Source organism: Arachis duranensis, chromosome 8 (assembly GCF_000817695.3).
Source record: "Arachis duranensis cultivar V14167 chromosome 8, aradu.V14167.gnm2.J7QH, whole genome shotgun sequence".
In the NCBI taxonomy this organism is placed as follows: Eukaryota; Viridiplantae; Streptophyta; class Magnoliopsida; order Fabales; family Fabaceae; genus Arachis; species Arachis duranensis.
Window position 1 is genome coordinate 46,280,493 of NC_029779.3, and position 22,648 is coordinate 46,303,140.

General features: G+C 34.7%; 1 protein-coding gene across 1 annotated transcript; it reads right to left on the bottom strand.

Moving 5' to 3' along the window:
- Positions 1-364: 364 nt before the first annotated feature.
- Positions 365-17,542, bottom strand: LOC107463313 (DNA topoisomerase 3-alpha). The gene is made up of 24 exons (XM_052252481.1): positions 17,068-17,542; positions 16,076-16,254; positions 15,913-15,985; positions 15,604-15,726; positions 15,365-15,486; positions 15,208-15,280; positions 14,996-15,112; positions 14,470-14,553; positions 13,347-13,526; positions 13,119-13,247; positions 10,994-11,068; positions 10,132-10,221; positions 9,892-9,996; positions 9,053-9,087; positions 8,152-8,281; positions 6,962-7,014; positions 6,779-6,878; positions 6,215-6,288; positions 4,681-4,745; positions 4,080-4,151; positions 2,221-2,289; positions 1,741-1,893; positions 1,245-1,365; positions 365-872 (listed from the first exon to the last, which is right to left on the bottom strand). Exons 1-24 carry the CDS (start codon positions 17,356-17,358, stop codon positions 629-631), a joined length of 2,757 nt encoding a protein of 918 aa, XP_052108441.1. The 5' UTR covers positions 17,359-17,542; the 3' UTR covers positions 365-628.
- Between the last annotated feature and the right edge of the window lie 5,106 nt (positions 17,543-22,648).

Below are 22,648 nucleotides of genomic sequence, written 5' to 3' on the forward strand. Positions count from 1 at the left end.
AAAGGTAGGAAATTAATGTTCAAATAATAGACATCCATCTTATGCAATACCCAAATAAAATCCAATTGAAACTAATTCTTTAACGATTTATTTGTTTTGCATAAGCAGATACTCAGGCATAAGCTCCTTTATGACCAAAATAATAATAGTATAACTGAGTTGTGGGACATCGGTTTTATTAGCAAAAAAATTGCAACATTAATTTAGGGGAAATTAATTTAGTCTTAAAAGTAATTGTTGGTACACCAATTTGATGCTCGATAGATTTGTAACATCATTGTAATTTTCAGAAGGTTAAAACTCATTTCAAGTTAATTCTAATGTCTTTTAATATTTTCTGCTAGAAATGTTTTTTAATTTCCAGAGAACCAAGCTGATTTCAAGGATCATATTGATGCCCCACTCCCACAAACTCTTCGTCTTGCCAAATAAATAGTGGGAAAAAAAATGACAGTTAATAACGGCATTTTTGGACCTGTATAAGTAATAATTGTTGGTATTACATACTTAAATATATGACATAACTACCTTACTATCGCTTAACCAAACTCATGCAAAACAGAAAGGTTATGGATACCAAACCTAGTTTTCCTTCCATATTGCTGATTTGAATCATTGAGCACACGCTTTAGCCACCACGGTTAGGGCACACATTAGCAAAGTGAGATGGATCACCACACACAAAGCATCTTCTGCCACTAACAGGGTCACCAGTGGCTGACACAAAAGTCGTGTTAGCAGCATGAGATCCATTGTGTCTACCTCTACCACGAGATCCACGGCCACCATTTCTCCCACGGTTGGCTTGTGGAATACTACTCGAACGTGTAAAATTTCTTCCTCCAGTGCCAGTGTTGAGGCTATCCTCCCACCTGCAATCAAGGTTATAAAACTTGCATAAACAAATAGGTTAATGCAAAACAAGCAAATAATCTATAAACTCGTTCTGATATAATTGATAGAGACAATGCCTGGTCAAAAACTAGATTCTCCAATTACATAGTGTTTATAATGAATTCAATTGTATTGATGTTGAATAATGCTATTTGTGGATGAAAAGCAAACAAGTGGAAAAAGATGGCCAGGTTAAACATGTAGTAAAAGAATTTTCAGGTGTGACATGTGATGGTAAGATATGATGACTATATTATCAAATATATTTTTCTACATATTAAAATAGTTAATCACAAGAATGCCTAAACCAAGAAAAAAAGGGTAATATGAAAGATCACTAGTTTACATACGCAAAAAAGTTACAGTCCTGTGATTGACATTTGTAGAACTTTCTTCCCCTGTTATTTTCGGTATTTGCAGTTCTCAAAACACATGGCATCCCACAGGAACTGCATGAAACAGTGGCTTCCCCTGCATTATGTGAATCTTATAAAAATTCATTGCACTACATTTCAATTTTAACAGCAGCATGACAACAACAACAAATGATGATTACGGTGTTTATCAGTCAACTTGAAAACTATGATCCTAAGACACCCTAAAGGTCATTGTATGATTGGGCTTTTCAAGTTGGATCACATGTTAAGTACTAGAGATTTAATTCAAACCAGATTATAACGAATTCCTCACTATTGACATTTGTGTCACAAACTACACAATCACCATCTTCATGATTGTCATCCCAACTTGTTCTATCACCGGGAGTACTAAAGTATCCAAGAAATACATGTGTTTCTCTAGAAACTCTCAAATGATATGGAATTTTTGAAATTCCAGAAAGGTTACCGTTTTGTTGGTTTGTTCCACGATGCCGGGCATTCCTTTGTGAAGGACAATCATTAGAAGAATGTCCTGTTTCTTGGCAGTTCATACAAACAACCTGTCTTGTGCTACTTTGGCGGGCATTGTTGGTTTGTGCAGCTGGTCCACGAGCTCTTCCTACAAAACAAGTGAAGGTACAATCAGAGGATTCCAAGGTTTATTCATGAAGTGGTATTATATTCTCATTATTCTGAAACCGACTTGCGACGGAAAAATGCCTAGAAACACGAAAAAGGGGGGGAATTAAAACATAACAACCTATGTAAAAGGGAGTACAAATATCCATCAAATAAATTTTAAAAAATATGGCTTGAATAAACACATAGGTTCTCCTACAAGAGATTATTGCACTAAATACTGTCATGTACTGTTCAATTTAACTGACTACTATCCATCTCTATTTGTAAAAGTATTTCTAGTAACAACATAGATGTGCATACAAACCTGTGCGAGAGCCAGTGCCACATATTTCTGTCAACTCCGCAAGAATCTGATCACAGCCACCTATGCAACCTATCATATATCATATTGCAAATGCATCCATTAAAAGTTATTCTTCAACTAAATGAAGTTTGAGTAGTAATAAACTAATAATATGTTCATACCATAAGAGTGAGCTAATATGCTAAAGATTAAAAGAACACCCCCTCCCCCCCCTTTTTTTCCTCTTCCTTTCATCTCTTTAGGCAGATAATAAGATGTTTAACAAAACAATCATGCTAGGTAAATCAACTAGCATACCAGCAAGCACAACCACTATTACCTCGACTCATTTTCACTCTCTCCCTTACGTTAAAAAAGAACAATTTAAATCCTCACCCTCCCCTTCCCTCTCTCACAACTTCTCCCCAAACGGCAACACTTCTGTGTTGTCCACTACGACTCGTCTGCCACATCGTGCCGGAAAAACGTCACTGTAGTCGCTTTCTTCAAAGCGTCGCCATTAGCAATGGTCGACATCGTCATCTTTTTCTTATGTTTCTGGATGATCTTTTTGTTATTTTTTTCCCTTAAGTTGGATTTCTTTTTGGTTAGGTTTTGAATATTTTTTATCAGGTTTTAGATGTTTCATTTCGTTAGGTTTTAAACGTTTCTTTTTGTTAGATTTTGGATGTTCTTTTTCAATGATTTTGACTGTTTTTTTTTTGTTAGATTTTGGAGATTTATTCCATACCTCCTCCAGCCGCAGCTTCTCGCAGATCCAGATGTTCTTTTTCAATGATTTTGGATTTTTTGTTGGGTTTTGTATGTTCTTTTTAAATAGTTTTGGATGTTTCTTTTAATTAGGTTTTGGAAATTTCTTTTTGTTATATATATATATATATATATATATATTGGTTATATAGTTGGCTGGAGAGGATGTTGGTTACCTAGACTTTTTCAATCATGCTAAGTAACCAACTAGAGTACCAGCTAACTACAGCTAACTATTACCTCAAAACTCACTTTCACTTTCTCTCACAGTAAAAAAGAACTGAAACCCTCACCCTTCCCTTTCCTCTCACGGCTTCTTCTCCGCATGGCTACCTCTGTCACCGCACTACAATCGGTCCTCCGCCGTCGCTATTCGCTGCCTTGTTGGAAGTCTACGTCGTTTGCCACATCGCCCCAGAAGAATGTCATTGCAATGGCCTCCATCAAAGCGTTGTTGTTAGCAATATTGTTATGTTTTGAATTTTTTTATTAGGTTTTAGATATTTTTTCTCCTTAAGTTTTGGATGTTCTTTTTTGCAAGGATTTTGGATGTTCCTTTTTTATTTTAGATGTTTTTTTTTCAATGATTTTGAATGTTTCTTTTTGTTAAGTTTGGATGTTTCTTCCATTCCTCGTCCAACATCACCGTTCCTCGCCTAGCATCGCCATTCATTGACAGAACAATGCCACTACCACAGCGCAAAAAACACCCTTGCCGTCGAATACGCTGTTCTTTCCTCCAGCTGTAGCTTCTCGCAGATCCGAATGTTCTTTTTCAATTATTTTAAATGTTTGTTTTTGTTAGGTTTTGGATGATTTTTTTTTTCAATGATTTTGGATGTTTTGCAATAATTTTAAATGTTTCTTTTTGTTACAAAGTTGACTGGTTTATCAAAAAGTGAGCTGGAAGAGTTGTTGGTTACTAGACTTTCTCTAAACAAAAGTAATTGACCCCACAGATACAGCATAACTGCAAGAAACGTTGTTACCAAATGTAACTTTTTCTTTTTTCAAAAACAGCAAAGATACATGGCTGGCTACCCAAAATGATTAGAGAAAGGCATGTTGGAACGGAAACACACATCATCATGGAAAGAAGAAGCACCTACCCAAATGTTCCGCACTGTAGTTTGGTGGTATTTCCAGCCGCCGAAACTTGAATTTAATCAGGTAAACTGGACCTATAATGTTTTATACAACAAATGAAATAAAATGAAACTAGCCAAAACCAAGATCTCTAAAACAGAAAACCAAAAGAATATCTAACCAGATTCCGTTCACAAATATACAAGTGTTGCACCCCAATAAAACACAATCAAGAATAGAAGCCTGGAAACAACTAAAGAATAAAGAGGATAAGATTGTTCCTAATATTTGAGAATCCAAATAGGGTACAGAATCTTAAAAGTAGATAGAGACTAGAAAAAAAGAAAACTAAAAGCAAAATCATTAAGATTTAGATATTCACTATCTATGTAATAATACTATGTTGTTATTACTGTTATTGGATTTGCGATGATTTATCATTATGCATAAAAGATAAAAGAATACTAATTGTCTGTAAGACCATGGTGCACAGATTGGCAAGTGCCCATGAAAAAGGGAGAGGTAAAAATAAAGAATCACACATTAGCATGAAGTCTATGACACATTTTTTGTTTCTCTGAAAGAAGGTACTGAAATCATAATACTAATTGTTGAGTAACAAACCAGGGGTGCAGGTGTTGCAAGCATTGGCAGTAACATCTGCTTCTAATACTGGTCCAGGGAGNNNACTGTTCACCACAGTTTATTTTAATGCCTGCCAGTCATGATCTAGAGAGATAGAGGGTACAGCAAACTAAAAACACAGAACTAAGCTAAACTCCCACATAAGAGACAAAACTTAGTTACATAACAGAATAATTACTTGACTGCCTATAAAAATAAAATATATTAACAACAGTTGAGGCATCAAAGAGAACTATGATTTAAAGGCCTCAAATAAAAGAAACCTTAAACTAAGTGAAGTTCTGATAGGTTATTGCACCTTGGCATTTAATTAGTTATGAAAATCGTTAAATGAGGGGGAAATGGTAGGGAGAGTAAAAGATTTTGTAACTTGTTGGGGAAGAGTTACAATCATCCTTCACTTGTTCACAAGTCTCAAAAATACAAAGGAGGGTTCAGATGACTTACTATATACTTTTACAAATCTTTTACTTAAATATTTCGTATAAAAAAGAAAATGGTAATACAATAATTTATTAGGAATAAAAATCTAATTTAAATTTAAACCTCATAAAACCCCATAATCACTGGAAAATGGAGTTTGGAGGGCTAATAAAAACCTCCAAATTCCTCTCCTTCCAAATAATAAAACTTGTGAACAAGGTTTAATCCTTTAAAGCCTTTCCCTCCCATTGAAAACCAAACTCGTGAACACACCCTAAGTGATTAGCTTCCCTCTTGGCAACATAATCTACAGTTTATAAGAATTCAGAAATCATGGCAAACATAATCTACAGTTTATAAGAATTCAGAAATCATGGCAAACCAAATACGAGCACAGGAACACATTAGCAGATTTGGAAAGAGAAAGGAGAGCAGCACTTCATCACAGTATGCTGTTTTAAGAGTTAATTGGTGCGTATGATTTGATAGCATGCTCATATTTTCAGGGATGTGCAGTTATCCTTAGCACTGTTATGGGTTCATCTTTGGTACTGGCCTCCATTCTTTAAGGGAGACCCCTCATTGGGGTCAGGAACCTGGATTACCCTGACACCCTTATTCCCCCCAACCCCTTTTTGTTTTTTTGTTTTTTTCTCAGTTTAGTCTTTTCCAATGTTATTGTCACTGCTAAGGATGAATAGTTATCTTATTCATTTTTTCTCTCGGCCTATGTTTACATAGGCCGGTCCCAAGGTCCAAAAAAATGAGGATTGTGTTAGGTTTGCGACAATCCATGTAAAACCTTGTCGCATTCCTATGCATGGCCACAATGCAATGCCGTCTTTGGATCCATGTAGGGTTGTATTAAGCCTGTGCAGCCAACATAAAACTTTGTCGCATCCCAATGCATAGACACGACATAATGACGCCTTTAGATCCATGTAGCCAAATCTACTTAGGTGGAAAATGCTTTGTTCAGATTCAGGATTCTTATTTTATCAGGGATGCAGAGAAACCATGATATATCGAGTTACTGGCAATGCCAACAGTAGATAAGCTGCAAAATCTTTATAACAATCTTATAACAAACTTATAACAAGGAACTGAAAAATCAAGAGATCTAACCTGAGGGTAACCCAGACATCCAACCATAAAATTGCCATCCTGGTAAATTAAAATAGAAAAACTTGATCAGTAAATCAGTCCAATATTCATCACGAAAATCTAAACTACACAACAGAATGACTATGTTATGATTCTGAGTTCATGATTAAGAATGCCCTCATATACCTCAAACTGAAAATCAGCAACAGCAAGTAATAAATGAGCAAAATATATACCCGCAATTTAACAAGATTAAACCTATCCATCAAATTTATATGAACCACCCAGAAAATCCTGACTTCGTCTTTTCTTTTGCTGTTCCATTCTCCAAAAGTCAACCATAAGTCCAAACTGCATTACAACCTATCTTCCACAACTACATTGACTCTAGTACATGTCCACATTGTTCTTTAGCTATCACATGATCCAGCATGAATGCCACATAATTAAGCCGTTTATCTTTGTCCCAAATATGTAACAAAGTCAAAATAAATGAATAGAAAAGTACTACAACGTCTCTAAAAGTTTGTTTGGGATATGACTATCATACTCGATTTTTCCTTAGCACCATATCTGATTCTTGGCAAAGTCCACATCGCCGAACAACTTCACCTGTTGCATGCAGCTCATCACCACCAGCCCTGTTAGTTCTGCAAGAGTAGTTGAATATATGTAAGTGTTTTGTACTTTTCTATAAGGAGTCCTTGAGGGTGAAGGTGTGGAAGAAAATAACCTCTGGAAAAATATCTCCATGGCCTCTAAAAGCTTCACTTTATTCACTCTGGCCTACAAATATTTAAAAGCTATCAGCAGATGAATATCACAATTTCCAAATCACATTAACTCATTTGGAAAAATAATATTCAACCAAAACAAGTAGATTAATGGAGAACAGAGAACCTACTCATGTGAATACTAGAATAAGAAAAATCATTTTTAGTATGCACATTCTCATCATAAAAAAATGTTGGAAACGCAAAAGATGACATAAGAAATTTTAATTTAGCTTATAATCCCTCCAGAGGCTAAGACCAAATGACCCATAGAGAAAAGTCGAACTATGCTAGGTCCCTAACCACGACAACAAAGCACATCACACAGTGCCAAATGAAATCCAAGGGAATAAGAGTTAATATTAGTTCAAACATATCAAATACACAACAAATAACAAATTTTCTATAATGCATAAACTGAACAGAAATACTTCCTAGGTTCAGTGGTTGACAATATTTCAAATCTACAAATGTGGTTTGCTCAATGGCCATCATATGTTCAATTCATTGTTCCACTTACTCATTTTGGCAGTTTTAGCTTGAAACTAAAGGCATTAAGCTGTTCTCATTATCATTCGTTAAGATAAGGAACTACTCAACTGGCCTGCATGACATTTGTTTCTTGGGGACTCAAATATGAAAATTTCCAACATTACCAAACACATGACCAGTGTGGGTATGGTCATCAGTTGTTTTCACTTTACAAAAAGCTTCTCACGAGCCTTTTTTATTGTCATTGAGTCTATTGTTGCTTGTAATGAATGACACTTATATAACAAAATAACGAGAAAATATTGATTCAGTCCCCCCAACACAAATAAAAGCAGAATTGATATTCATAGAAGTGGAAAGATATCTTGATTCTTGAAGCAGAAATGAATTCATGAATACATGAGCAAACAATAAGTATTAACCTTCACATGTAATTATAAAAAGACAAGAAACCTATCTGAATGAACCACAGTTGCTTCATGATATATTGCACATAAATGTCAGCCACCTCATCATGAAAATTGATAGCACATTAAACTTATAATTTAAATTTTAAAAGATGCAATATAATGACATTAAATTTTAAGATTAACTGCATAGGACAACAAATCTTCTGAATAAACAAACCATGTTAACAAATAACAAGTAAGATGCTTACATCAAGGAAACAAGCTTTCATCTGCTGCAAGCTAGTTGCCAAAACTTCAGATTTGCTTTTAGTCCCTTCACTGACTGATTTCATATCACGTTCCATAGCTGCTCTAAGATATGGTTTCCAAAGTTTATACCTGAAAGCTTAAAGGAAGAGTAAGACAAATGCACAATAGAATCTGTGTTGGGTTGATAGTAGTTTTATTGCAAATGCTACCTCTCACCCTAGTTGATAGGTAGTATATTGACAGGAAAAATGACATGTCATGATGTCAACTCAGAACCAAGAAACAAGCATTATATATTTTCAGTCATTCATAGTCTTTCTATTTTCTCTTTTACCCTCTTAACTAAAATCCTCATTCTCAACATATGTAATAACAATAATCAGGCTTCAACACTATACAAAACCTTTTAATTCAAAGACACTATAATATCTCCAATTTCTTGAAAAAGATCAGATTTAAACAGACCAGGGAGGATTAAAATCAACTCATTTTAGAGGATCTTTAATGCATCTTTGCAAAGACAAATAATTTCCTCTAGATGATTAAAGTTTACGGGTACTTGTGAGGAAAAAAGAAGTGGGGTCTTGGTAGTTGAAAAGTAATTAACAATCAAAGATTTGGGAACAATTAATCATTCAAATGATTGATCAAGCCATTTATGGGTTAATTATTAACCACTCTTCAAACATCAATAATCACTTAAATGGTTAATTGTTAAGAAATATCTCTACTGAGAATTCCCCTTTGAAAGTTTTTACATAAATTTCTTGCATCAAACTAACAGATCAAATCATTAAGAGTTCAGAACATATGATGAATATCGGCTGAACTGATAAAGAATACACTAAGATTATATATATAAGTCTAGCAATACATATAAACCAAAGGGAATTTACTTACCCCATGTCATCATATCCCATAACAAGTGCTTCACCCTGCATTGATTCAAACACACGATCAATACATACATACAAGTGTTTTACTTCATTATTCTGGTTTGCATGCTTATGCCAGTTCAGGTACATGTATGAGATTCATATACACTGCAACTAAGCTAATAGAAAAATATCTTTCAAGCATCAGCATAGTGAAAGTCTTCAAGGTAAACTTTTTTATCCTTTTTGTAGTATTGATCTACTTTACTTTCTATGCAAATAAATGAGCATAAGGATATAAATACCATATCTGCAAAATTAATAGTATTAGCTGTCTCTCTGTTGCACAACTATGGAATAATGGAAAACATCATTATAACAGATAGACAATCAACTTGAGTTCATGTTATGAACCAAATACTTTTGAGCAGCACTTCCTTGATATCTTAGTTCCTCTATTCTCATTCATCTAAATGCATATTTGGTTTTTGTCAAAATTAATGCAGCTCACAAGTCAGATTCTAATAGCTGCAAGTTTATAAATGTAATGATTATTTTCCATATAGTGGTCATGGTCATCTTCCTTCCCTTAGAAATGCACCTGTTCAAATGTCAACTAACCACCAGGTGGTAAAAAGCTTGACATATGCCAGTAGTGGTTACCAGCTTTAATTTATACAATGATGATCCAACATAGGGAATGGGAAATATATCTAGAACTCACTAGATGTGCTAACCTTACAAAATAACTCTCCGTAACAGTAGAAAAATCTAACTCAAGACAACCCAAGAAAAATATATTAACAAATGATTAGTCATGAGAAGAAAAAATACATGTTTCCTTGGAAAAAGAATATGGCTTACAAGATTAGTTGGTGTGAAACGAGTGTTAGCATCCTTAGTTGCATAAAATCGATCAAGCAACTTTTTTATGTGATCATGCATAGTAGCATCTGTACCAATACCCTCCTTTTGGTATAAAATAAGAAATAAAAAATAAGTATACAACTGTCAATATTTAAAGATATGTCACAGGCAAGTAGCAAATGTATGGTTAACTAAAGGGTTCAGTCTATGACATCCTGTATCATCTAAAAATTTCACCTTGTCCATACAAGTAAGAAGATCAGCTTCACTAAGAAGTGGGGGTGGCCGGGTTACTCCTGAATCAAGGGTCAATGTTGTTGGAACGAACTGTAATAGCATTCAGATTCAAGTTGTATACAATTGAAATTTAAAATACAATGATAATAACAATATTTGGAGAAGTATCTAAGATCTTGTTTATAAATTGGAACGAAAGATGCATAGGCTCTGAATCCCCACCGTCTCACTCTCAAAATCAGGGAATTGTTTCAACTTTCACAAGTGAATCTTGTCCATGTAAAGCATTAGTGGGTATCACTCTGAGCAGGTTTTGCCTAATTATAATGATAATGTGCTTCATGATGACAGGCTTTTCTTTCATAGCCTTACTTTATTATTAATAAGAGGCAAGTATTAAATGTGGTTGAATTTTAAGAGCCAAAAACGCCTCCTTGACTCGACGATTGGGAAAAAGGCAATAATAAAGAAAAAAAAATGCAACCACACTTCCAGACATTATCTCATTGCACATTAAAATCAACACAAGGAAACTATTTTACCACATGAAATATTCCCCGTTTGGATAATTTTCTCCTCATTTTCATCATGAAGGAAGACAGTTGTCAAACTTCACAAAATTCAGCCATGAATAAGACAAAAAATGCAACAGTGGTACATATACAAGAATATTACTATATTAGTAACAATATCAAATCAATGATAGTAAGATTTATCTTCTGTGTAAGTTCCATTAGGAAACTAACAGGACAATGAACAGCTTGTGGGGGAAACGGTGACTGCCCAAATAAAAAATGAAGAGAAATGCAAAAGAAATTAAAAAATGCTGTATGTAAGGTGAAAGCTATAATTTAAAGCAAACCTGTTGACCAACAGTATATGTTGGTAGCATTGTTCCACCCCAAGATTCATAGCGATAAACATCCAAGTAGTTTCTCTGATCACGTTAAGACCGAACAATAACATATAATTAGAGTATTGCTAGCTTTTGCCAAATGTTAATTAGAAGATGATTGGTAGACAATCAACAAGCAAGAAAATTCATACACGTTACAACAAGTACTATGTGTGTTGATTCCTTAAGTACTTCAGTGCTTAAGTCAATAAGTCATAATTATATAGGTTCAAAGTGGCAAAAAAGGAAGACAAAAAATGGTAGTCTGATCTTATCTACCACTACCAAAATAATAATAATAATAATAATAATAATAATAAATTGCAAAGAGTATTGAACAATAAAGACTGCATTGAGTCAGCAGTTCCCGTAATTGTTTGTAAAGAAACTTTTACTAATTGATACAGCGTTAAACTGAAAATGAAGAGCAAAACCCAGTTCCACAGTGTTTTTTTTTTTTGGGTTTCCCACAGCATCTCCTGACTCGGCAAATCAAGGATTAATCCGTCGCGGATCGGAACTCCATTTAAGGGTTTGCTGCTAGCCAATGGGTTGCTGCATGCATAAGGTAGGATTCGAACTCTCGACACTTGCTTAAGCGGACTAGTGAGCTAACTATTAGACCAACCCAAGTTGGTTACCCAGTTCCACAGAGTTGAGACAAAAGGATTAAGATCAAGGTGGAGTTAGCTGGTTCTAGCTTTACGATTTTATCAACTTTGCAATGACAATCTGCACCATTATTTTTGCTGATTGGACTGCAATAGAGTTGCTTCTATTCTTCGAAGGGGAGAAGGATATTTATGCTATTTTATTTCAAATTACACTGAACTTCCGCACAAAACTTTAAAGCTTGTGAGGAAATGGAATCGTGATAGGTAGACAATTTTAAATATCGAGGAAATCATTAATCGTAAACTAATAATAATTGCAATCACATGAGACTTCTATTTTTTGGGGCGAGTGGAAAGTGGGATTAGCCACATGGATCAAGCAACAACATTATGTCCTAGCTCCTATCATAGATCATGTCTGTGCTCAGCCAATTTATACTTAAATCTCTAGATAATTTCTTGCAAAGGTTTTCGGGGGGATATCTAGCCCTAGCCACTGGGCTATCTCCCATCTAATCCACCAACTTGACTTGATACTCTTCTGACCTTCTCCCATCTGTTCTCCACGGTAGGGTTTGGTTCCAGAGACAAGACACAAATAGAGATAGGCAGACAGAAATGATACAAAAATTTCTTCCTCACTATTCTGTCCTCACTTCAAAGAAGTACATGAAAATACACAATTTTTTGTCCTGCAACACATAGTCTTGCCCTTGTCTTTGATTCTAAACAGTCTTTGTATCTCTATCCCTATATTTCTGTCTTGTTTGCCTAACCAAACGCTGCCTAAGAACACTAGAAGAAATTGGCAAGGATATGATTGTAAGAATTTGGAGGTACAACACTACAAATACAAGAGACTCCCACATATTAGCATATCTATCAGTGATAAAGTCTGTGTAGGGCTTAAGGTTTATAAGAGAAAAAGCTAGCGGGGCAGTATGGGGAATGAAAGCACCAATGTGGTGAATCCTAACTAAGTGATGAACGGACAATTATGAAAGGTTGCTAAGGCAAAGAGTGTGTATGTGGGTTTGTTAGAGAAGGGGGATTTATTGTATGGGAGGTGGGCTGCAAGGAGATTAGGGTATCATTCGGGATTTGTCTTGGCAAAGTGGGACTGCTATGGCCCCTGCTTATTTTCTGCATTTCATACACAGTTTCCACTTCATGACTTGACAGATTCACTAATACAGCTACAGGATAACAGGACTGAATAATACCATAATATCCCAATTTCTGGTTTTTCTATCTATTTCTATGAAAATCAATCTTGGTTTTAACTTGTGACCCATTAATCTCTTTAGTTCCATTTCCTTCTCTGAACATCTTACTGAAAACAATGTTGGTTAACATAACAGATCAATGTGTCTTAAATAACAATCATGAATATTAAATCAGTGAATCAACCAAATCAGACCAAATAATATACACACACACACACACACACACACACACATAGAAAGAGGGGACCTCACCTCTAGAACCACCCTTCCAGATGCATGAAAAAGTTCACCAGCAATATCAATTTCAACTGTGGTTTCAGCCCCTACAGCAGGCTTTGAGACACAAGCCAAGAAGTGGCGAACAACCAGCTCATACAATTTCTGCAGTGATTTGTGAAAAAGAATATCAGTATGAAGATTAAATCAAAATCTTGAGATTTTAGTTAAAAAGAGCGGTCAGAAATCATGTCTGAGTCTGACATGGTGGTCTTGGCTCCAATTGGATTCTCCACTAGAAAACTTTGTAGGGTGAATGGGAGGATGGGCCTTGTCATCATGTCCACCACCACGAGGATTTCTCCAAAGTCCTGTCTCAGGGTCCAACAACCGTTGTGCATATGTTCCCCATTCAGGATGCGCTTGTTGTTCTTGCACAATTGTCTAGAATTAAAAAGAAAAAAAAAAGGAAAAGAAAAGAATAATAAGCCAGTCACTTTGTTTGAACTTTAAACTGGTATCAGTAACTGGAAGAATTCTAGGAACTACGTGTATTGAATGGCAATCCTTGACCTTGACAATGTGTGAAAATCCGTAGAAAGTAGTCAGTACAATTGAAGGCCTCGATCTCTCACAAATCTATTTCATATGACAAGACAAACAGACTGACCCTAGCTTCTCTGGGTTATTCTCCCTTTTAACTAATTGTCCAACTAATTTGTCTCACCTAAACTCCTATTCAGCAACTCCCTTAACTGAATTTAGTTGTGTCTCCCTGGGCAGGGCTGTGGGCATTCTTCCTTTTCCTAATATAAACCAACCCAAACCACTTCCTATCACGCCTTTCTTTTTGTGGGTTGTAAGGCCACTAGGGGAGAGGGTGATGAAGGATGTGAAATATTTTTGGATCAGTACAAGCTGAGTATTACAGATGCATGAAAACTTAATAAGAGTAACAATGAAGCACAATGTCATCCGAAGTCAGATCTTCTAAACTAAAACAAGTATAATAAAATATACTGGAAAAGAAAAGTAGCTCCCATTTATATAAAACAATGCATATGCTTTAAAATGTGCAGACATGTAAGCACATTAGGCTGAAACTGTTATGAGTTCTCTGACTGTAACAATCAAAGTCGTAAACACTGTTAGCTTTGTTTTTCCTACATCACAACATTAACATCGCCAGATAAAAGACACTTACTTTGACTTCTCTCGTTTTTTTGAATTAATAACACACCGAAATATGCACACAATTATACAAGATGATGCAGAATAGCATGTTCTCCCTATGGTCAGAAAAATAGGGATGGATTCCCCTTCCCAAACTGTAGGACGGCTACAGCTGTAATAATTTTTATGCTTACACATAAAGACAAGTACCCACATGCAAATCAGTCCTTGAAGAAAAACTATCAGTTTCTGTACGAGGATAACTGATGAAACCAGCTTGGTAAAGCTCTTCTGCCACCTGTACAATAAAATGAAAGCTTTAAATAAGGACACCGATCCCCATAAAAACTATGCAAAACAGAAGAAAGATCGAATTGGACGACAGAAAAACAAATTCAAATTGTGTATAGAAAACAAGAAACGTATATATAACTATTAACAATGTATGAAATATGAATCATATTATTATTTCACTAAGAAAATATGTCTGCATATAGGTTTACTGACTAATACACAAGGCATGAGAAGAGTTGTCTAAATGAATTCATTCACCACAATGATCAGTTTGGTAATTGGAAATACATGAAACTGTAAATAGTAAACAAAAAAGCATTTAGGAATACCGTGGACATCATTCCATCCTCAAGAAGTGCATTTTTTGTTTGGCAAATACTCTTAAGTTAGTTCTACAGCATGTCATTACAAAACACAGGAGCAATGGTTTCCCAACATATACTCACCTTCATCGTGTGCTCAGAACTCATTCGAAAATATCGTGAAGCACGTTTCTCAAGCTCAATGGTATTCAGAGGATGAGGAGGATACTTCAATTTCTCTTGTTGTTTAACATCTGTGACCTGAGAAGTAATGTGAACATCAGAACAAGTATAATAAATTTAAAATAAAATAAAATAAAAAAATACTCAGAATTGCCTGATCAATTAAGACTCACAGTTGCAGTTGGTTCCTCAATGCACATCTCGTATATTACTACTGCACAAGTATAATCAAACAAATGACCCCGCCTGCCAATTTTAGAGTATATCCTAAGCTTGCAGCTGTTAAAACTCAACAAGAATTGTAAATGCATCAAAGGCCTTGTATCTTACATCCAGTTGAAATTAGCAAGACCTTCATCTGATCTATGCGAACAATTGATTGTCCAAAACTCTTCTGGCTCATGTGCTTGTATCTCCCAATATCTTTCTACAACAAATCCAAGTGTAGGAAACTGTAGTACAAAATCAAGGTAAAAAGGAAAATCATCATATGACTTCTAAACCTCACAAAGCATATGTTAAATGTCAGCAGTTTTGACATGTCATGTTTTCGAAAAACAAAAGCACACCTGGCAGGGGCCATAACTTAAGACAAGATTTCTGTCACCAGAAGCAGTGTCAATTATAAAAGCATCTTTCATTAACATGGTCTGGAATCTGGTGAAAGAAGCACCAATACGAAGATCAATTTCCTGCAAAAATGTAAATAACCATCAATCACCCCCTACAAAGTCATAGCATCATTATATATTTGTACTAGTTAGTAAATAAGATGAAATTACTGATATCAATTTCTTTTTTCAGTTGCAACAATTAAACAGACATTTTCAACCACAAAAGATCAGCTACAGGCTCTAAGTTAGAAAAATTAAACTTACTTGCCTAGCATCCACAGCATCTGCAAACCACTTATTTGGCTCAACCAGATTCTGTACTGCCTGATGAATTTCCCTGATTTTGCAGGCCAAAAGTCAACAAGACCAATAAAAATTGATCATAATAACCACAACATACAACCATCACAACAGTAAACATTCAAACCTATCAATCAACGCAGAAAATCGAGCCCTCTTTATAGTAAGATTCTGGTTTGCCATGGTGCAAACATCAACCACCTCAAATGCAATGTTTTCACCCTCTCTATCACAATCAAGCCACAGAACAAGCCACTGACACCTCCTGGCTTCCTCCTCCAGCGTCCTCTTGATATCCTTCTTGTCCTAAACAGAAAAGCAGATAGCAACGAAAAAAATTTTCATTGAAAAAAAAATCGTTCCTAATATATAACAAACAAATTAGCTTATTCACGTGAATGTTCTCATGAAAAAACACAATTCATATTGCCTCAAAATAAATAGAAATTGAAAGGCAGACCTCCAGGAAAAAGCATGAAGAAAATAAAGCTGTAACTAACTAACTCCTAGTAAGTTAGATTAGTATTTGTTGCAGGTTGTAACTAACTAACTTCTAGTTTTGACAATCTATAACCAGATGTATATAAACTCAGTAACATCAACTGGATGAAACATTCTTCAAATTCATTCTGTTCATTTTCTTTCTACTATATGAACAAAGGTCACAAAATATTTGGAAAGTCCACACAGAGATTCTAGGTGATCCTTACATGTTAGGTTTTCTATCGCGGCATAATTCCTCATTTCTACCGAGCATAGTTATTTGTTACTGTACAACTCACTCTAAGCATATTCTGTAAACTCAGTCAAATCACATAGATCAAACATTTCTGAAACTCATAGAGTCCTTCTTTATATTTTATTTTTTCATTTTTGCCTCCCTCTCTGCTCTACAGCATGAAGTATGAACTAATCTCCATGAAAATTGTAAAACAAAGAAAGAGTGAGAGGAAGATTAAATTTAAACAGTGCTTATTCACTACCTATGTTCATGTATACATGTTCCGCTAAACTCACATGAAAACATGTCTAAAATTCTTTATATTTAATTTTTATACTCTATATAGTATTATGAACTAATCTCGCAGAGAATCAGAGAGAGAGAGAGAGAGATTGGACCTCAGGAACGGATTTTCGGACAGGAGCGTGGTAGAGATCGGCGGGGTCACAGGAGTGCCACTTGCGAAAGCGTTCGTCGAACTCGAGCTCCATGAGGTGGCCGGTGACGGAGGTGAAGAGCATGTGGCAGGGTTGGCCGCGAATGGAGTAAGAAAACTCGAAGATCTTGTTGTAGCGGGAGCGACCTTCCCTCATTCGAATGCCCTGATTCCGTGACAAGATGGTGGAGACGGACCGCGCCACCGACGGCTTCTCCGCCACGTTCAGCACCGTGACGGTGCGCGCGCCCATTTTTCGGCGCGTGGAGGAGCAGTGGGGGGTTTTGACGGAGAGGAAAATGAATGTGTTGAGGGTTGTGAGTTGTGACAGTGGAATGGGGTATACTGTATAGGGCCTATAGGCTATAGAGCTTTCCCGCGAGGAAATAATGTTTGAGAGCGGCGAGATGGTGAGGTGGACGATTTTCAAATTCAATTGACACTTGTGAGTTGTGACCATCAGACTATTGTATTGACGACCAGACCGGAAAAGAAAACCAAATCAGTTGGACTTGAACCAAATTATGTATTTATATCAAGAAAATAGTTAATAGTAAATGTTATGTTAAGTAGATTAAGGAAAAATAGAGAAAAGTATATCTGAAATTTCAATGTGGATAAATGTACAGCTTAATTTTTAATATGTTATATGTGTATATATTAATATTAAGTTTCGTTAGTGATTTCTATTTTTATATCACTTGAATAATTTTTTCAATCATAATGGTTGCCATATGATATTTTATTTGTCACAATTCGAACCCTAACATGCCATGAGCAGCTGCAAGGAATATGGGTCGACGTTGATTTGCGAGTGGTAGAGAAGGTGTTAACGAAGAAGACAGAAGTGTCCTTAGTGTGTTCTGCAGGTAATGTTGGTGTGAGAAGTGTAACACCCTATCACCCTAAGTCTTACCTCTAGTCGTAAAGCGAAAGATAACGGTGTGCCGCGATAATTCTAAAGCTCATCCAATAATATATATATGGAGTTTAGCCTGACAGCAACAATCTATCTCTCAAAGTTCTCAAAAATAAACCCTCTAAAGCAACAAAGTTATATATATACGAAAGATGAGAGAATAACTATAACCAAAATAAAGCTGAATAAAATAGAAGATAAACCATCCTCCGCTCTGTCACTATGTCCGCAAACTCATCAAGATGGGTTGCGACCTGCATATGAAAAACAACAATATATGGTATGAGAACTGGAGGTTCTCAGTATGATAACAGTGCCCAATAGATAAGATATGAAGTTTCGGGACGCCAATGACAATGCTAAAACTTCACATTGATACATATATTCAAGTTTAAAAATAAATAATTAACTCAAATCATAAACAGGGAAATCTAGCTTAAGGGATTTCTAACTAACATAACACCAATGTCCCATAGCTTTCGCCAGTCTAACCTCCATGCAATTCCATCGCCACCGCCTACCAAGCCTCCTCAATCTCGGTAGAAAACACAGGTAATGCAAACAAGTAAAGTACAAGTAATTTACATATACAACAAGTAAAACAGATAACAAATAGACATGTGAATCAATTAGGCAGAATAGAAGTTATGCAAAGCAAACAAGCAGAAAAAAGATGCGCATGATGAATGTTTGTCCTATTAGCTCATGATATCATTTGTCGGCCCATAAATAACAACCCGACACATTCTTTCGGATGTAGCCTTCTTGCCACGTCAAGGATATAATGTCCAGCACACTATTATTCCAGGGATATAGTGTCCGGCACACTATCGTTACAAGAATATAGTGCCTGCGTGACACACTTTTGCGACAAAGAAGGTTGAGAGCGGAACACCACCCCAGCCCTCACATCATGATTCATCCTTGGAATATAGTGCCCTGCACACTATCGTTCCAAGGATATAGTGTCTCACACACTATCAACATCTAACAAGTTTCATTATTCCTTTCCAGGTTTCAAACTCATCATAAGTATCATCACTTCTCAAACTCATCATAATCATTTTCATTTTCTCAAAATCTCCTTAAAAAAATACTTCACAACTCACCATACACTTATTTCATCCACAACCTTCTAAAATCTAAGTCATCGGTTCTAAACTCATAATAATTATTCTTTTCAATTCATTTATTGTGTTATCCCTTGATTCAAAGCCTAAATAATAGCTAAGAGGTCTTAAATAAGTGTTCTGGAAATTTACAAACTTGTTGGGGAGGTAAAACAGTTAAAAACATAATTTTAGGTAAAAAAACAGGACTTGTGCGTACACGTAGAGTGTTGTGCATACACACTCAACAGAAGGTTCTTCTCGGCTTGTGCGTACGCATGATGTTTTACGTACACATAACTTGCAACTTTTCAGGGTGTGCGTTACGCACGAGTGATAACACTCGCTCTGTTCCGTGCGTGGGCACACATGACAGATTTCCAAATTTTCTGCAATTTCACAAAAATAAGATTTTTTACCTTAACTTCCAACATCAATAACTTTCTCTATAAAATTCCAAATTCAATAATATTTATACCATTTTAAAGTTCACTTAATTATCTTTAATTTAAGTCAAAGTTCATTCGAATCCAAGCTCTGAGGGCTAAGTTATAGCCCACCGAAGTTGGTCTAAAACAAGATTTTACCAAATTTTACCAAATCCTCAAAATACTAAATCCTTCAAACCAAACCAATTTACTCACAATCCAAACAATATTAAACACCCAAAAGTCCATCTCTATTTCTCAACTCAGCATCACTCATACCATTATTCATAAATTTTTCTAAACCATAAACTCTTTCACATTTCTTACTCATAAACTACTAATCTCAATACTTCTCAACCCAAACATGAATCCATCACATTTATACCATTCCAGGCATTGTTCATCAACTTGTCATTATCAATTCTCATCATTTTCACCATTTACCATCAATAACATCATTAATCATCATCAAACATCAACAACATCATAATCATCATCCATCATCAATAACATCATTAATCATTATAAATCATCAACAACATCTTTTATCATCACCTTCCCACACATTATAAATGACACACAAATCAAAACACCGTAACTGAAGATATAATCAAAATAATGTTGGGGGTGAATAGTGAAACTCCAAACCCTTCTATTCTCTTCTCTCACCAATGCCCCCACTCTCTCTTTTTTGAAAAATGAGGTTGAATGCCTCTTAACGAACATATATATATGTTGGGTTTGGACCCAACTTGGGTCTAGTCTAATCCGTTAGCGTTTTAGGTCTGTTTAGCCCAACTTTGAGCCAAAACCTTTAAGATTAGTGCCTCGTTTTCAATTCTAAATTATTTTTGTCTTTCTAAATCTATAAATTCAATTTTTAAAATCTTATTTTTCTCAATACACGGTACCGGACAGATTAGAGTCGGTACTGCCAGCTTAAGTACATGTATGCATTTTTACAAAAAAATTTCGCAAAAGATACATTTTTTCACTTAGAAAAATATATTGAATTAAAAATTCACCTTTATATTTTCTAATTATTATTTCTAAATTTCCAAACCTATTCCGAACAATTAAATTATTATTTTATTAAAGTAGTTATTCCGGTTCTTACAAGAAGGAAGAAGAAAATGTTTGTTGATCCACAATGCCATTGTAGGGCATATGCAATTTTATTTATTTCCTCGACAGAGTTAAATCCTAATAAACTATTTTATGGATGTCCACACTTTAAGGTAATGGAAAAATTTTTTTCGATTACTTTATTTTATTTAACATAAAAACTAAATAAGATAAGTTCTAACACAAACATATCCTTCTTCGTCTTCGCGTTTCTTCTTCTTATTTGCATTCTTCCTTCTTCTTCGCATTCTTCCTTCTTCGTCGCGATTCTTCTTTTTGTTCGCCTGTTTTCTCTCCACCGTTGTTCTTTTATTGCTGCTGTTATTGTTGCATTTTTTCTTTTCCTCCTTTTCTTCCTAATAATTTTGCAACATTGATTTTTCTTCTTTTTTATTTTATTTTATTCCTCTTAAAAGAGTGAAACAAGAAGAATTATAAGAAAATGAAATAAGAGGAATAAGATGAAGAAGAAGCAGCAAAATATAGGGGGAGGAAGGAGAAGAGGAAGAGTTTTGAATTATGCAAAACTTATCAAAATAAAAATACACTGAAATTTATTAATAAATACACATAAATTTCTTAGTTCTTTCACCAAAACTTTGCTACAAAAGCATAAAAATGTCTTCTTTAATGCTGTATTTATTTCTTCTTTTTTTCCTTACTTCTTTCTTTCTTTTAGTTGAATGAATGTAGGTTTATCCTCTTTATAGTAATTTTGCAGCATTATGTATTTTCTCTTCTTCTTTGTTTGATTTTTTTTTGTTATTATCAAGAGAGTAAAACAAGAAGAAACTTGAGAAGATAACATAAGAAGAAAAGAATGAATAAGAAAAAAAAAGATGATAATAAAAAAAAAAAGAAACAGCAAAAGACGAGGAAGAGAAAAATGAATAATTTTGAATTATGCAGAACTTATTATAATAAAAATATGCTGAAACTTCTTAACAAATACACATAATTTTTTTAGTTTTTACTCCGAAACTTTACTACAAAAGTACAAAAATAATTTTTTTAATGCTGTTTTTTTTTCTTCTTCTTTTCTTTATTTATTTATTTTTTTTCTTTTAGTTGAATGAATGTAGATTCATTGTTTTTATTCTTGTTAAGAGAGTAAAAAAGAAAAAAATTGAGAAAATAAAACAAAAAATGAATAAAAAAAGAAAATAATGATGATAAAAAAGAAGAAGAAGAAGCAGTTGCAAGTAGTTATAGAATGATTAACATTTTAGTACTGCGCTATTTCATTAGCAAGTTAATGTACATGAATAATCGGATAAATTGCGTGCTTTTTGGTCGGGTTGTAGATAATATTCTCTCTCACCTTGAAGAAGGGTTGGACCCCTTATCGTTGTGCTGAGTTTTGAATTATGTATAATTTTTTAGAAAAAAATACACCGAAATTTTTTAATACACATAAATTTCTTAGTTTTTATACTGAAATTACTTAATGATTGCGACACGTAAACTCAATTCGAAAATAAACACACAAACAAGACTGAATCATTAACAAAAACACATCTAAATTAATTTTGGATCAGACAACGTTGTCATTAATGTGACAAAAATTTAACAATAACGCTAATAATAACGATAATAACAATGAAAAATATGACGATGATGATGATGGCGATATAATGATAACGATGATGACGATGATGGAGAAAGAGGAGGAGAAAAATGAAGGAAAAGAAGGGAGGAGGAGGAGAAAAAAGTGGCTAAAAAATTTTATTATGAAAGATAAATGTGTGCAATTCAATTATGTTAGTAGTACATGTGTTTTTATTTTGATATGGGAATCAGTAATCGGTAGGTCCGATTACTTTGTAAGTTGGTTTTTAAATTTTTTTTAATATGAAATCGGAGGATCCGACTTGTTTGTTGTGATTTAAAAAAAAAATCATAAATTGGAGGGTGCGATTTTTGTTTCTAATAAATCGGAAGATTCGACTTTTATTTCCAAAA